The sequence below is a fragment of the Chaetodon trifascialis genome, chromosome 15 (assembly GCF_039877785.1).
Source record: "Chaetodon trifascialis isolate fChaTrf1 chromosome 15, fChaTrf1.hap1, whole genome shotgun sequence".
NCBI classification, from domain to species: Eukaryota; Metazoa; Chordata; class Actinopteri; order Chaetodontiformes; family Chaetodontidae; genus Chaetodon; species Chaetodon trifascialis.
In genome coordinates this window covers 15,134,295-15,148,333 of record NC_092070.1, presented here as the reverse complement: position 1 = coordinate 15,148,333, position 14,039 = coordinate 15,134,295, and the positions used below count along the sequence as shown (strand labels likewise).

General features: G+C 39.9%; 1 protein-coding gene across 1 annotated transcript; it reads right to left on the bottom strand.

The window, feature by feature from the left end:
* Window positions 1–333: 333 nt before the first annotated feature.
* On the bottom strand, window positions 334–5,923 carry LOC139343665 (immunoglobulin lambda-1 light chain-like). The gene is made up of 4 exons (XM_070981419.1): window positions 5,884–5,923; window positions 5,474–5,798; window positions 1,140–1,174; window positions 334–721 (listed from the first exon to the last, which is right to left on the bottom strand). Exons 1-4 carry the CDS (start codon window positions 5,921–5,923, stop codon window positions 387–389), a joined length of 735 nt encoding a protein of 244 aa, XP_070837520.1. The 3' UTR covers window positions 334–386.
* Window positions 5,924–14,039: the final 8,116 nt, after the last annotated feature.

Genomic DNA, 14,039 nt, shown 5'->3' with positions numbered 1-14,039 from the left:
ATATTAGCTTAGTATAGTTTGGCTCTATTGTGCTTTAGCACACTTAAAGATAATTTTCTCAATTTACATCAATACTTAATGAAATATCTTTTATGCAAATCTTTGTGCTAAAAAATATTTTGAGAGAAAGCAGTCTTGAAATGTTTCCTTTGTGTCTTCTTAACTGCCACTCTCACTGACAAAAATTACTAAAGCAATAGATGTTTTGATATAATGCGTTTTTATTGAACAGGTCTTAATACATTTGCAAAGCTGATACAACACCTCACTGTCACAACATTTATTACAAGCATGCAGACACATCTTTTCGAACATGTGAACCTTGTCATGAGCAAAGAGCACAAAGAGTAAAGAAGCAGCTTTGAAATGCTCATTCTGCTCCTCTGCTATTCTTGAGTGGGACAGTGGGACTTGTTGATGTTTTTCTCTGAAGTCTGGGAGCCCAAAGACACTTTACATGTGTAAACCTTATCCATGTCCCAGTCTGACATCTGGATGGCCAGAGAGCTGCTGATTCGGAAAGTCTGGTCTGCTTGCTGAACAGCGGTGCTGGTGGAGATCCCGCTGCTCACTGGACTCCCACCAGACAACCAGCTCACATCTGCAAAACCCTTAGACTCATGGGGCAAAATGGACAGACAGACCAGAGTGGCATCGTTGGACTGGAGCTCAGCACTGGACGGAGGGAAGACTGTGAGGACAGGAGGAGGGAGGCTGGAGCCTGAAAATACATGAAGTATCTTTATCAAATCAAATCACTGATTCAAAGCATGGCAGCACAAGTTTATTAAATTAGTTACAATTTAAAGCATTTCAGACCAACGAAAATATTTTGAAGTCATCACCCAAAATATGAGCAGTGTTCTGCTTTAAAACAAAATGTTAATGTCTCAGCTACACTTTCAAAAATGTTTTGGTTGATTCACTTTAATGTTTCCGTTGCAAACAAATTCATGAAGTCACTTTCTGTGTGTCACAGGTTGGTACTGGTATCAAAGCAGATGTACGAAATTAAATCAAAATAATTCCCTGAACAGTTAAATATTCGTAACAGCATCGTATAAAATGTTTAATTTCTCTTCATTTGTATCAGAAACAGAGAATCTGTCTTGTTTTGTGATCAGTTAAAAAGTACTTACTTGTCACAATCAGCTTGGTGCCTTGTCCGAATACCACAGCGATTCAGTTTGTACACATGGCCGTACAAAAACCTCCTGACTCTCACTGATGAGGGGAGTGGAACTGAAACATCCTGTCGAGACCAACTTTCACTGTCAACATCTCATTCACTTCATCAGTCTGCTTCTGCTCACAGACACTGCTGGACTTGAGGACTGATTCTCAGTCTTCTGCTGCATCCTTTTGTTTTCACGCTGGACATGTTCAAAGTCCAGATATCATCAGTCAATTCAGTCCAATGTTAATGAGGAAAATCTTCTCCTTCAGGAAAGCATCATTCAGACAATGCAGCTAAACTTGCATGGGTGTTATTGACTTCATGTTTAACTTGCTGCAGCCAAATGTCATCTTCGCACAATCAAAATTAATCAAAGCAGTTGTTCTAATATTGGAGACGTAATTATTCTGAAAAATAGTAAATGCTATCGTGGACTCCTCAGCCTGTATATTTTGTCTATAACAGTATTAACCCTGTGTTATGTTGACATTGTTAGAGGTCCTATTGTGCTCATTCCACTATGTGTAAATACATTAAAAAAAAATTCTTCTTTTCTTATGAGTTAATTAACCCAATATGTAGAAGAGTATTAAAGTGGTACCCCTTCACTTTGCCACAAACTGGGATTGAACATTTAAAAGTATAATGTGGAAGAACAGACACAGCACACAATATAATATATAATATTGCACAAGATATTTGCACCAATGCAATGGATATTAGCAAAAGTCAAACATTAATGGTGTTGTGCAAAAAGAAGGTTTGTGATGTTGTGATGTGAAACAACAGTTAAACAGTCTGACAGCTGCTGGAATGAAGGGCCTGTGCCAGTGTTCGTTCTTATACAGTGGATGCAGTGGTCTGAAGGCTGAAGGAGCTGCTTAAAGCCCCCACCGTCTCATGCAGGAGGTGAGTGGGGTTGTCCATGATTGATGTCAGCTTGGCTAACTTCCTCCTCTCAGCCACCTCCTCAGTGGTGTCCAGAGGACAGTTCAGGACAGAGCCAGCTCTCCTGATGAGTTTGTTTAGTTTTTTTTTGTCCATCTTGGAGCTTCCACAGCCCCAGCAGAACACTGCATAGAAAATTGCAGATGACACCACAGTGTCATAAAATGTTTTAAACTGTGTCCTGATGAAGAGGACTTTGGCCCTTCTTGTACAGGGCATCTGTGTTGTTAGTCCAGTCCAGTTTGTGGTTGAGGTGAACATCGAGGTATTTGTACTCAACCACGATCTCGATGTCCAAACCCTGGATGTTCACCATTTCCTTTGTCTTGCTGCAGCTTATGTGCAGGTGGTTCAGTTCACACCCTTTGACAAGTTGGTGATGACCTCCCTGTGTTCCACTTGGTTCTGCAGTGATCCATCTAACGATGGCTATATCATCGGAGAACTTCTGGATATGACAGCTGTCAGTGTTGTGTCTGAAGTCCGATGTGTATGGAGTGAAGAGGAAAGCAGAGAGCACTCTACCCTGCAGAGCCCCCGTGCTGCAACAGACCAACTATCTAAAGCTAAATCAGGGTGTAGAGTCTTGCTTCAGTGATCAAGATCTTGTCCAGGTATTTCCACAACATTCAAGAATCTCCTGGCAGCTTCCAACTCAATCTTAATTCTTTCTGACTGCATTTCAACAGCGGAATTAACAACCATGGCAATAAATCGTAAAAATCATTTCCTGCCCATGCAAATATTCTGATCAGCTCCATTCTGTTTCTTCTCCAGTTCCTGTCGCACTACCACCAGTCCATCATTTCTCTCTATCCCTTCAACTGCTTCAGTGTATGAAAAACCCTTTTCTGCTCTGATCTTATTCACATTTATTTCCTAACTTGTTTTTGGACAATTTGCTGTCCCACCATGATGACTCTCCTCACAGTGCCGGCACATTGGTTGCTATTGATCCTCTGGCCTGATCTTAGACATTGTATCTTTAAGGAATGACCATAAAGCTTTGTATATAATTGATGACATGTTTCCAGTAGCGGGGTTGGGGACTAGGGAGTAATTGTTGTGTATGTTGTTTCACAACATACACACAAAAATAAAGAAATGCTTCATGTTTGATGTTACATGGGATACAAATGAATCCTTGTTCCTTGTTTGCTAAAAAAAATCTTTCAAAGAAATGTATAGTATGTTATGCTGCATATTGACATTTCTTATGTTCTGAGATTAATTAAACCCCCAAACCCCCCAAAATCCAATAACATAAACTTATGCAGGCCTATGTGGTATTAGGGAGGCATGGTGCTGCATAAAACTTGCTGACAGCAACATGTAAAAATTGTATTGTATGATCCACTGCTGGGGGATGAGGGTGGTGTTGAGCGTGAGTGGCTGGAGAAATGCAGGGATAGCAGGAAGACAAGCAGATGAGGACGTGATACTGAGGCACACACAGAAAGAACAGATTAGACACACTAATATAATAATACGAGCAGCAAAAATACATATGGCATGAATATAGCTATCATTGCTGTTGTAAAAACGACCAAGCTACGAGCGAAAGTGGAGCTGGGCTTGAAATACTGCCAGGCTGACGAGCTGATGGACAGCAGGTGTGGGCAGGTTCAGCAGGTGTGCCTCATCAGCAGGGATCCAGGAGGCCAGAGAGTGAGAGAGGGATTGACACGACAACACCAGAGACAGACAGGAGCACAGGAGACAGAGGGGAGAGGAAAACATCAGGAAACACAACTTTTTTTTAACTAAAAAAAAGTTTTTTTTAACAGGAGAATCCTGGTCCAAAGTGGGGTGAACTTTCACCGTGTTTAAATTTGAGAACATTCTCAGGAGGTTCATCAGAAACCTGTTTATACCAAAAGACATGTTTATTATCATATCTCTCAATGTTGCAGCTGAGAACAACCTCTTGTCCGGTAGAAACTGTGTGGACAGCAGGCGTCTGGGTCAGCACTTTCACTGCTTCAGCATCTGTCAACAAACAGAGAAAAATCCATGAGTGAAAGGTTTGTGTGTGAAAATATGAGCTATAAAAGCAACGAGAAGAATATCTTACATGTTAGAGCAGCGATGAGAGTGCAGAGAGTCCCCAGCATGTTGTCAGTGTGTGCTGTAAACGTCCCTTACTGTCCAGCTGAGAGGTGAGCAGGGTTGGAGTGTGAGGAGAAGAGAGACTGAAGCTTATAAAGACACTTAGGAGAGGAGAGGAGGAGGAGGAGGAGGAGGAGGAGGGGGAGGGGGAGGGGGAGTTTCAGCATTAATCTGCATCATGTATGTGAGTTTCTTTTCCTAAATTTTGATTTTCTCCCAAAAAGTTACTTTTTAATAGTTTCTGTCATTCACAAACACTTTTCTTCACTTTCATTACACTTTTGCATTAAAGCAATTTTATAAAATCAAAGGATGTTGAATATTCAGCCAGTTTGTTTAAATTAATCTTTCGGAAATGTTATAAATCTCAGAATCGACATGATCCTTCGGGTCACTGTAGTAAGAGCCACTGTAATACTGACATACCTGCATAAAAGTGATATACAGTTTAAACTCTTTACTTAAAGGAATCATCTGTACATGCCTGCCAATTCTGACAAATGTTGTAGTATAACGATATGATATGCCAAGCGCAAATTAAGCTGTTTAGTGATTTTAAAGAGAGCTGACACTTAAACTCTTCATTTACATGCTGCTATAAAAACAAGGAGAGGAGGCCTGCAGGTGCATCCTGGGAAAGAAGAGAGGGCGGGGTAGAGGTGATGCTTCACTGACGGAGCATGAAAACTTTGTTTTATTTACTGATTTTAACAAATATTTCTAACATATTGCAAGCAACTAAAACCAGATTATTGGATATTAGTGTAGTTTGGCTGTGTTGTTCTTTGATGCACTTAAAAATATTTTTCTCAATTTACATCAATACTTAATGAAATATATATGTTTTGTATGCAAATCTTCATGATAACAAAAGTTTGACTGAAAGCATAGTTTTGAAATGTTTCCTCTGTGTGGTCTCAACTGCCACTCTCACTGACAAAAAATACAAAACCAATAGATGTGGACACAATGCTTTTTTTACTGAATGGAGCTTAATATATTTGCAAAGCTGATACAACACTTCCACCTGACTCCCACAACAATTATAAGAAGCTACGAGTGAAAGTGGAGCTGGGACTTTGATATTAAACTGATCTATTATGTAAGATTGAGGTAGATTGAGTAATTGTTTTGAAAGTCTCATGTAAGGTAGTTACAGAGAGCATTAGCTGATATGTCTGAGTCAAAAAGCAGAAGTAGTGAGGAGGTTTTTGTCTCCGTGTGAATCACTGTGATACCCAGTTTCCAGCATATCTGTCCCATGTAGCACAGTAATAGACAGCAGCGTCTCCTGCCTCTGCCCTCTTAATGATGAACTGGTAATCTGTGTTTGATGAGGCTTTAGAGTTGAATCTGTCTGAGGAGAATCCTGTTCCAAAGCTGAGTGAACTTTCACCGTGGTTGAATTTGAGAACATTCTCAGGAGGTTCATCAGAAACCTGTTTATACCAAAAGACATGTTTATTATCATATCTCTCAATGTTGCAGCTGAGAACAACCTCTTGTCCGGTAGAAACTGTGTGGACAGCAGGCGTCTGGGTCAGCACTTTCACTGCTTCAGCATCTGTCAACAAACAGAGAAAAATCCATGAGTGAAAGGTTTGTGTGTGAAAATATGAGCTATAAAAGCAATGAGAAGAATATCTTACATGTTAGAGCAGCGATGAGAGTGCAGAGAGTCCCCAGCATGTTGTCAGTGTGTGCTGTAAACGTCCCTTACTGTCCAGCTGAGAGGTGAGCAGGGTTGGAGTGTGAGGAGAAGAGAGACTGAAGCTTATAAAGACACTTAGGAGAGGAGAGGAGAGGAGGAGGAGGAGGAGGGGGAGGGGGAGTTTCAGCATTAATCTGCATCATGTATGTGAGTTTCTTTTCCTAAATTTTGATTTTCTCCCAAAAAGTTACTTTTTAATAGTTTCTGTCATTCACAAACACTTTTCTTCACTTTCATTACACTTTTGCATTAAAGCAATTTTATAAAATCAAAGGATGTTGAATATTCAGCCAGTTTGTTTAAATTAATCTTTCGGAAATGTTATAAATCTCAGAATCGACATGATCCTTCGGGTCACTGTAGTAAGAGCCACTGTAATACTGACATACCTGCATAAAAGTGATATACAGTTTAAACTCTTTACTTAAAGGAATCATCTGTACATGCCTGCCAATTCTGACAAATGTTGTAGTATAACGATATGATATGCCAAGCGCAAATTAAGCTGTTTAGTGATTTTAAAGAGAGCTGACACTTAAACTCTTCATTTACATGCTGCTATAAAAACAAGGAGAGGAGGCCTGCAGGTGCATCCTGGGAAAGAAGAGAGGGCGGGGTAGAGGTGATGCTTCACTGACGGAGCATGAAAACTTTGTTTTATTTACTGATTTTAACAAATATTTCTAACATATTGCAAGCAACTAAAACCAGATTATTGGATATTAGTGTAGTTTGGCTGTGTTGTTCTTTGATGCACTTAAAAATATTTTTCTCAATTTACATCAATACTTAATGAAATATATATGTTTTGTATGCAAATCTTCATGATAACAAAAGTTTGACTGAAAGCATAGTTTTGAAATGTTTCCTCTGTGTGGTCTCAACTGCCACTCTCACTGACAAAAAATACAAAACCAATAGATGTGGACACAATGCTTTTTTTACTGAATGGAGCTTAATATATTTGCAAAGCTGATACAACACTTCCACCTGACTCCCACAACAATTATAAGAAGCTACGAGTGAAAGTGGAGCTGGGACTTTGATATTAAACTGATCTATTATGTAAGATTGAGGTAGATTGAGTAATTGTTTTGAAAGTCTCATGTAAGGTAGTTACAGAGAGCATTAGCTGATATGTCTGAGTCAAAAAGCAGAAGTAGTGAGGAGGTTTTTGTCTCCGTGTGAATCACTGTGATACCCAGTTTCCAGCATATCTGTCCCATGTAGCACAGTAATAGACAGCAGCGTCTCCTGCCTCTGCCCTCTTAATGATGAACTGGTAATCTGTGTTTGATGAGGCTTTAGAGTTGAATCTGTCTGAGGAGAATCCTGGTCCAAAGCTGAGTGAACTTTCACCGTGGTTGAATTTGAGAACATTCTCAGGAGGTTCATCAGAAACCTGTTTATACCAAAAGACATGTTTATTATCATATCTCTCAATGTTGCAGCTGAGAACAACCTCTTGTCCGGTAGAAACTGTGTGGACAGCAGGCGTCTGGGTCAGCACTTTCACTGCTTCAGCATCTGTCAACAAACAGAGAAAAATCCATGAGTGAAAGGTTTGTGTGTGAAAATATGAGCTATAAAAGCAATGAGAAGAATATCTTACATGTTAGAGCAGCGATGAGAGTGCAGAGGGTCCCCAGCATGTTGTCAGTGTGTGCTGTAAACGTCCCTTACTGTCCAGCTGAGAGGTGAGCAGGGTTGGAGTGTGAGGAGAAGAGAGACTGAAGCTTATAAAGACACTTAGGAGAGGAGAGGAGGAGGAGGAGGAGGAGGAGGAGGAGGAGGAGGAGGAGGAGGAGGAGGAGGAGGAGGAGGAGGAGTTTTAACACTCAACACAGAAATCATCTACAGCATGTCTGTAGTTTCACAGTTTATGAGCCTATTATCTATTAGCATAAAAGTTAAGTGAGATTCAACATGTTTCATTTTTAATAACCTGCTCACTTTTAATGATATATCAACATGAGATATTGTGTATATCTGCAGTCACATCTCTTTTCCGAAAAGTAACTTCGAGCATGATCATGAATCATCAAAAGGAGCAGACGGGATGATCACTCGAACATCAGTTCTTGCTGCTGACAAAACAGAAATCATTTAATTGACCCAGTCAGTTATCTTTCTTTATCTATCTTTATCAATTTAATTCAGTTCAGTAATTTTAAAAACATATGCTTTAACAAATTAAATTGTAATTTTAATCATGTAAAACCATAAAACTCTAAGTGATGAGCAGTATAATCAACTGTTGCAGCTGTGTTATTGGGTGGAATATGGATGCCAACTTATGGGCACGAGTCGCAAAATGAAAACTCCTTTTATAATGTGAAAACTATCACACAACAGGATTGAAGAAGCTGAAGACAGCTGTGAACAGGGGCGAGTGTTTGTGTTAGTAAAAATATACAATTATGGAGAGGATTACCTTTACAGCTGTTGTTACGCCTGGCCTAGGGGTGCACAGGCACAACAGGAAAAGAGTCCCCCCATCTTCCCCAAGTCCCAAGTAGCCACAGATCCAGCGCAAGTGTCACCAGTGATTATAATATTTATTTATAACAGAAAATGGATTAACAGAAGGTTCCAAACAATAATGGCTTCAGGATGGACCAAGGCCAAAACAACAAACAAAACAACTCTTACTTGAGGAGGATATAACTTACCTATCAAAATAAAAGAACCAAAAGCCATGAAACTTACCTCCCTAACTACACAACACAGGAGAAAACAATCAGGTAACAAAGATGGCAGCCCACCCCTACTAGGAAAACATGTGGCCGGTTGGGAGAATAGGGAGATGCTGGATGCCTGCTACTGTCCCACCGCCGGCCGCCATCTTGGATCCTTTTATAGCTGGCACTTCCGGAAACAGCCAATCCACCAGCCAAGACCGGAAACCATTGACCAATCACATCTTCGCCATGATACACTCCAATCTGCATAAAGGGAACACAGACAAGGAAACACAAGAACTAACAGAAATTACAACTGTAGTCGTAACACTGTGCAGAATTCAGCAGAGACACACCAGAGAAATAATAATAGCCACAAATTTGCCCCTATATGACAGACATGTTGCACATTTGTCACTGAAAAGCCACAGATTTGGTTTAATTCTACTGCAGCATCAGAAAGCAGAAATGAGCAGTGAGGAGGTTTTTGTCACAGTGTAAATCACTGTGATACCCACTCACTTACAGCATTGTCAGTAATAGACTGCGGAGTCTGGAATCTGTTTATGCCAGAGAGCTTCATCGTCATCAGTCACAGTGCCCAGGTTACAGTCCATGGTGGCTGTCTCTCCTGTCCTCAGAGTCACAACAGGAGGTTCTGAGTCACCACCGTGACACAACATGAGGATTTGAAAAAGACTTCCTGCTCTTTTATTGTCATAGATTTGTTTCTTCTGCTCACTTCCTAATAAAGGGGATTGAATTCAGTTCCCTCTGATTTCACAGAGAGCTGACACTTGAACTCTTCATATACATGCAGCTATAAATAAGGAGAGGAGGCCTGCAGGTGCATCCTGGGAAGGAAGAGAGGGAGGAGCAGAGAGGTGATGCTTCACTGGTTGAGGACAAACACTCAGTTTCACTTGCTCATTTTATGATTTTTCTAATGTCTTCAAGACTGCAAGCAACTAAAACCAGACAAAGTGATGTTAAACTCTTTATTGAAAAGGAACACCTCATAACAATCTAGCTTTCTGAATTTAAAATACATATTCAAACAAAAAAAATCTGAAATATGTCCATTATCTCTGTGTCCTGGATTACCTGCAACTATCAGTGAGATGAACATCTGGAGAAAAATAAAATTTAGTGATGATTTTGTTCAACATTTTTGTTTTAAATGATGTCTTCAACAAAGCAAATAAATACAAACACTTTTGTTATCCACAGTTTTTTGTCTGTTTAGTTTTTATTGAATGAGTCTCGACAAATGCAGCAGTTGCAAAGCTGATACAACACCTCCACCTCACCGTCACAACATTTATTACACCCATGCAGACACAGTTACAGTTAGCCTGAAACACCAACTATTGAATGGATTGATATGGACTTTCAGACACTCACGTTTCCGTCGAGGTGAACTGTAATAACTTAGTGACACACAAGGTAATGAGGCTTTCCAAAAGCATATAAACGACCTTTGAGGAATTGAGATGGAGGACCACTGAGGACTTATAGATAGTGATGGTCGTACCGTGCCGTGTCGAGAAATCCCGGAAGTGTTTGGTGAAGCGCGTATCGATGCTTGTGTCGTTTAGGGCGAATGACGTCACTGATGACGTTCGAAGTCTCGCTGGTTCAGGAATTGCTTCGAGTGTCGAGGATCGAGATTTATACCGCAATGGCGATTTGTTGGTTTGTGTGTGACATAGAGGTGCATTTTGATGGAGCCCGTGAGAAAGAGAAAGTTTTCCCCCTTGTGGGAACATCTTGATCTCTCTCTGAATCTCTCCCAATAAAGTAAGAACACTTTCAGTAACATTATTACACATGTTTTGTGTTTGTTATGCAATGTACTATATTTTTCACTGTCTTTTCTTTTTAATCCGCAAAAAACACTAGTGTTTTGTGCTGAAGAATTGGGGTTCAACAACAACACCCCGTCCATGCTGAGGCAGTCTTGTGCTTTGAATGAAAATAATGAGGGGAATGTGGCATGTTTTGTTTCTGAATAAAATTAATGAAGTCCTTAAGTTGCACAATCAAATTCACTGCCCTCTTCATGTTCACAAGCACGTCCAACACCCCTTACCTGGTTAAAACACTGCAACAGTTTGAAAACAGTCATTATGAGTTATTCAAACGTTGACAAAATTATTTAGTGATAAACATTTGACAAGTAATATTAGACTCCATTGTATTGTCATGTTACATACCCATGAATTAATTTACCAAACTTTGATCGAATTTGTAACTCTGTGTCAAACATACATCGATGGTACATTGTTATTCTGGAGACATAGAGAGAACAGGCAATTAGACAAGCTGCAATTGTGTCATCTGTCCACCAGGTGTCATGATTTTCCCTCCCTCTGTGACATCTGTGGAGCAAAAACATGTGGAGAATCTGCCACATGCAGGTATACAACCATAATATCTCTGAATGTTTCTGCTGAGGGTCACAGCGGTCAAGAGCATACAGCCTCACCTTCTAATTCTAAAATGTGCCATTTTTCTTATGGAGTTTTGAACTTTTTTTTTTTTTTTTTAATTATATCTTTTTCAAGACATCAGAAAATCGCAAAAATGATAAGGACAAGTGACTTTCACAGTCAATGGATTATCAAAACAGCTACCAGTTTATTTTATGTCCAACGACTAATTGATTAAATGTCTCAGTTCTTGTAATCATCTGTGGATGTTTTCTCTCTCATCATACTTTCAGGACTGTCATATGACAGCTTCACTACACTGAGCTCTCTTGAATTATTGCTTTTGAATTATGGCTAATTGACATTTTTTAAGTTCATTGATCAGCAGAGCCTCACAGTTGTGCTGAACAGCTCATTACAGTCAAAACACGTGAAGGGACAACAAAGTATCTGTATCAATACAGGTATTGATCTACTCCTAATGGCCTCACCTATACTTAGTAGCTTACCTGTCCCTCATTATAAGTGCCTGCCTGCAGCCTGATGATAGTACAGGTGACCTGGCTGCAAGATGTTGTCTTGATAGAGTGAAGATGGAGTAGGTGGAGGGTTGGGCGTGTTGGCCAACAGATCATAGATGGCCGCCTCGAGAGTGAAAACCACGTCTCCCCACTCCATCTCCTCTACAGCACAGTCTATCTCTGCTCTGTAATCCATTTTAGATCAGTTCCACAAGAAAGATGCTGTCTGTTTCAGTAGACTCGACTCCTGTCACACACATTGATAGAAAGCTTCTTGTCAGACACTTTTACGAACAGTAACATTATATACCACATATCATATTATTCACTACATTTTCTTTCTATTCTTTCACTATATTTATGTGACAGCTGTAGTTACTTTGCAGATATGGATTTTACTACTCAGCAACATATAAAGTTGTTATAATTGGCTCCAACTGGACCAGCTCCAACATTAAAATGCTGCTTAAATGCTTCTTCCATCAGTGCACCAGGGAGCCATCAGTGTTACTGTAGCAAAACATCGCTGTGTGGAAACAACTAACAACAAGCTTTAAAGAACATATTTAGCTAATGTTAGCTGTGTGTGATCGCTGAGAATGAAGAGGATCTATAGCCCTAACTTCGAGGGATGTATCTGTTCATGCATGCATGCATGCATGTGAAAGTATGGCGGTTAGTTTTGGCTAAACAGGTGTAGGGTTTTACAACTCCATTTCTCCTGAAGGAATACAGGTCAGTTCTGCAACATTAGTCTTCTACAGAGACAATACATGATCAGGCATTAGAAATATAATGTGTTCATTAGTCAGTATTTTGTTTATATATTTAAATATTTATATATAATAGCCTAATCATATATTGTCTCTTCAAATTATTAAAATAGTTGATTTACCACCACTATCTGCTTCTCTATCATATATTAGTGTGTGTGTGTGTGTGTGTGTGTGTGTGTGTGTGTGTGTGTGTGTGTGTGTGTGTGTGTGTTTACAGTCTAGGCTACATCAGAATATTCTATTACTGTTAATCCCATATGAATATTAAAATACACCAAACCACTTCTTTGCACTTGCCAAACAGCTCTGAGTGGGGCGGGTGACCTCTCTAAGACGGCGGCCCCACTGCTCGTCAGCGCTGTCTATCTCTATGGTCTGGTCCTATAGGACCGGTCCATCACTCAGGTCGAGTCCCCCTAGTGTCCTGGCGCACTTTCCATTTTGTGGAGTGAATTTGCAGCGTTTCTCTCTTGCAGTTGTTTTGGGGTTGTGTGTGTTTTGATATTTCGCATTTTTCTTTCGCATTTGTTTTGTGTGTTTGTAAGTTTTTGCTTCTGCTTCATTTCTGTGATTGCAGCATTTTTCTCTTGCAGCGTTTTTCTGTTGCATTTGTGTTTGTGTGTTTTTGGCTTTGCATTATTCCTGTGTTTGCAGCGTTTTGCCGTTTGCGGCGCGCTTGCCCTTGTCGGCCACCGTAGTAAGATATATGGTAACAAGGGTTCAGTCAGGAAGGGATGCAAACTCTTAGCAACAATTCATTATGTCAGCATTACATTCAGTGTATTTAACGTGTTCCTTTTCATCTTTCCAAGATTCACTTGAAAGTGAACAGACAGAATCTGCTTTTGTCCCACATGAATCTGAGAATGAAGGTCGGTATTAATATCATCATATTTACCATGTTTGTATAGAACCTTTGATAAAAGAATACAACTGAATGTGCTTCACACATCTACATTTAGTTTCTTAAATCAAAACCATTTTAAACCATAAATCTGTTTATTAAGGCTGTATTGTGTAAGTGTTATGCATTCGATTCTGTGGGTGTCTTTGAACACTCTGAATTTAAGAAAACAAGAAGGCCATCCTTAAGTACAGTGCGAGTAAAGTAAACTACAGTAGGATTAACTCCGCTCGAGCAAAAGATGCGATCTCTAAACTAAATGTGTTCTTTTTCATTCTCTTCAGAGTGACACCTTCAGAAACTGAAGAGGGTCTTATTGAAGGAGTTCCAAGCCTTTGGTGATGGGCTTTGGCTATGAGCGATGTCCTCACCAACTGAAATATCTCTCTCTCTCTCTCTCTCTCTCTCTCTCTCTCTCTCTCTCTCTCTCTCTCTCTCTCTCTCTCTCTCTCACACACACACACACACACACACACACACACACAAATGTATGCAGACAGATGGGTTACAGATTTGTTGAGTAATGTGCACTGTCCGAATTCAAAAGATAAATAAAATGAAAAAATGAAATGAATAAATCAGTTATTAAGCTCTATTGAAGAGTACTGACAGTTATCTTTGTCTTTCACCTGGAGAAAAGGGCTCTATTTCCATGTGGGCCAGGAGGTTTACAAGATGACCACTTGTTTTGTTTTGTTGGCACAAAGCAGCAGCCTGAGAAGACAACTTCATCGACGTGGCTGACCATGATGTATCTGTAAGAAAGGCTGAGTTTTTTTC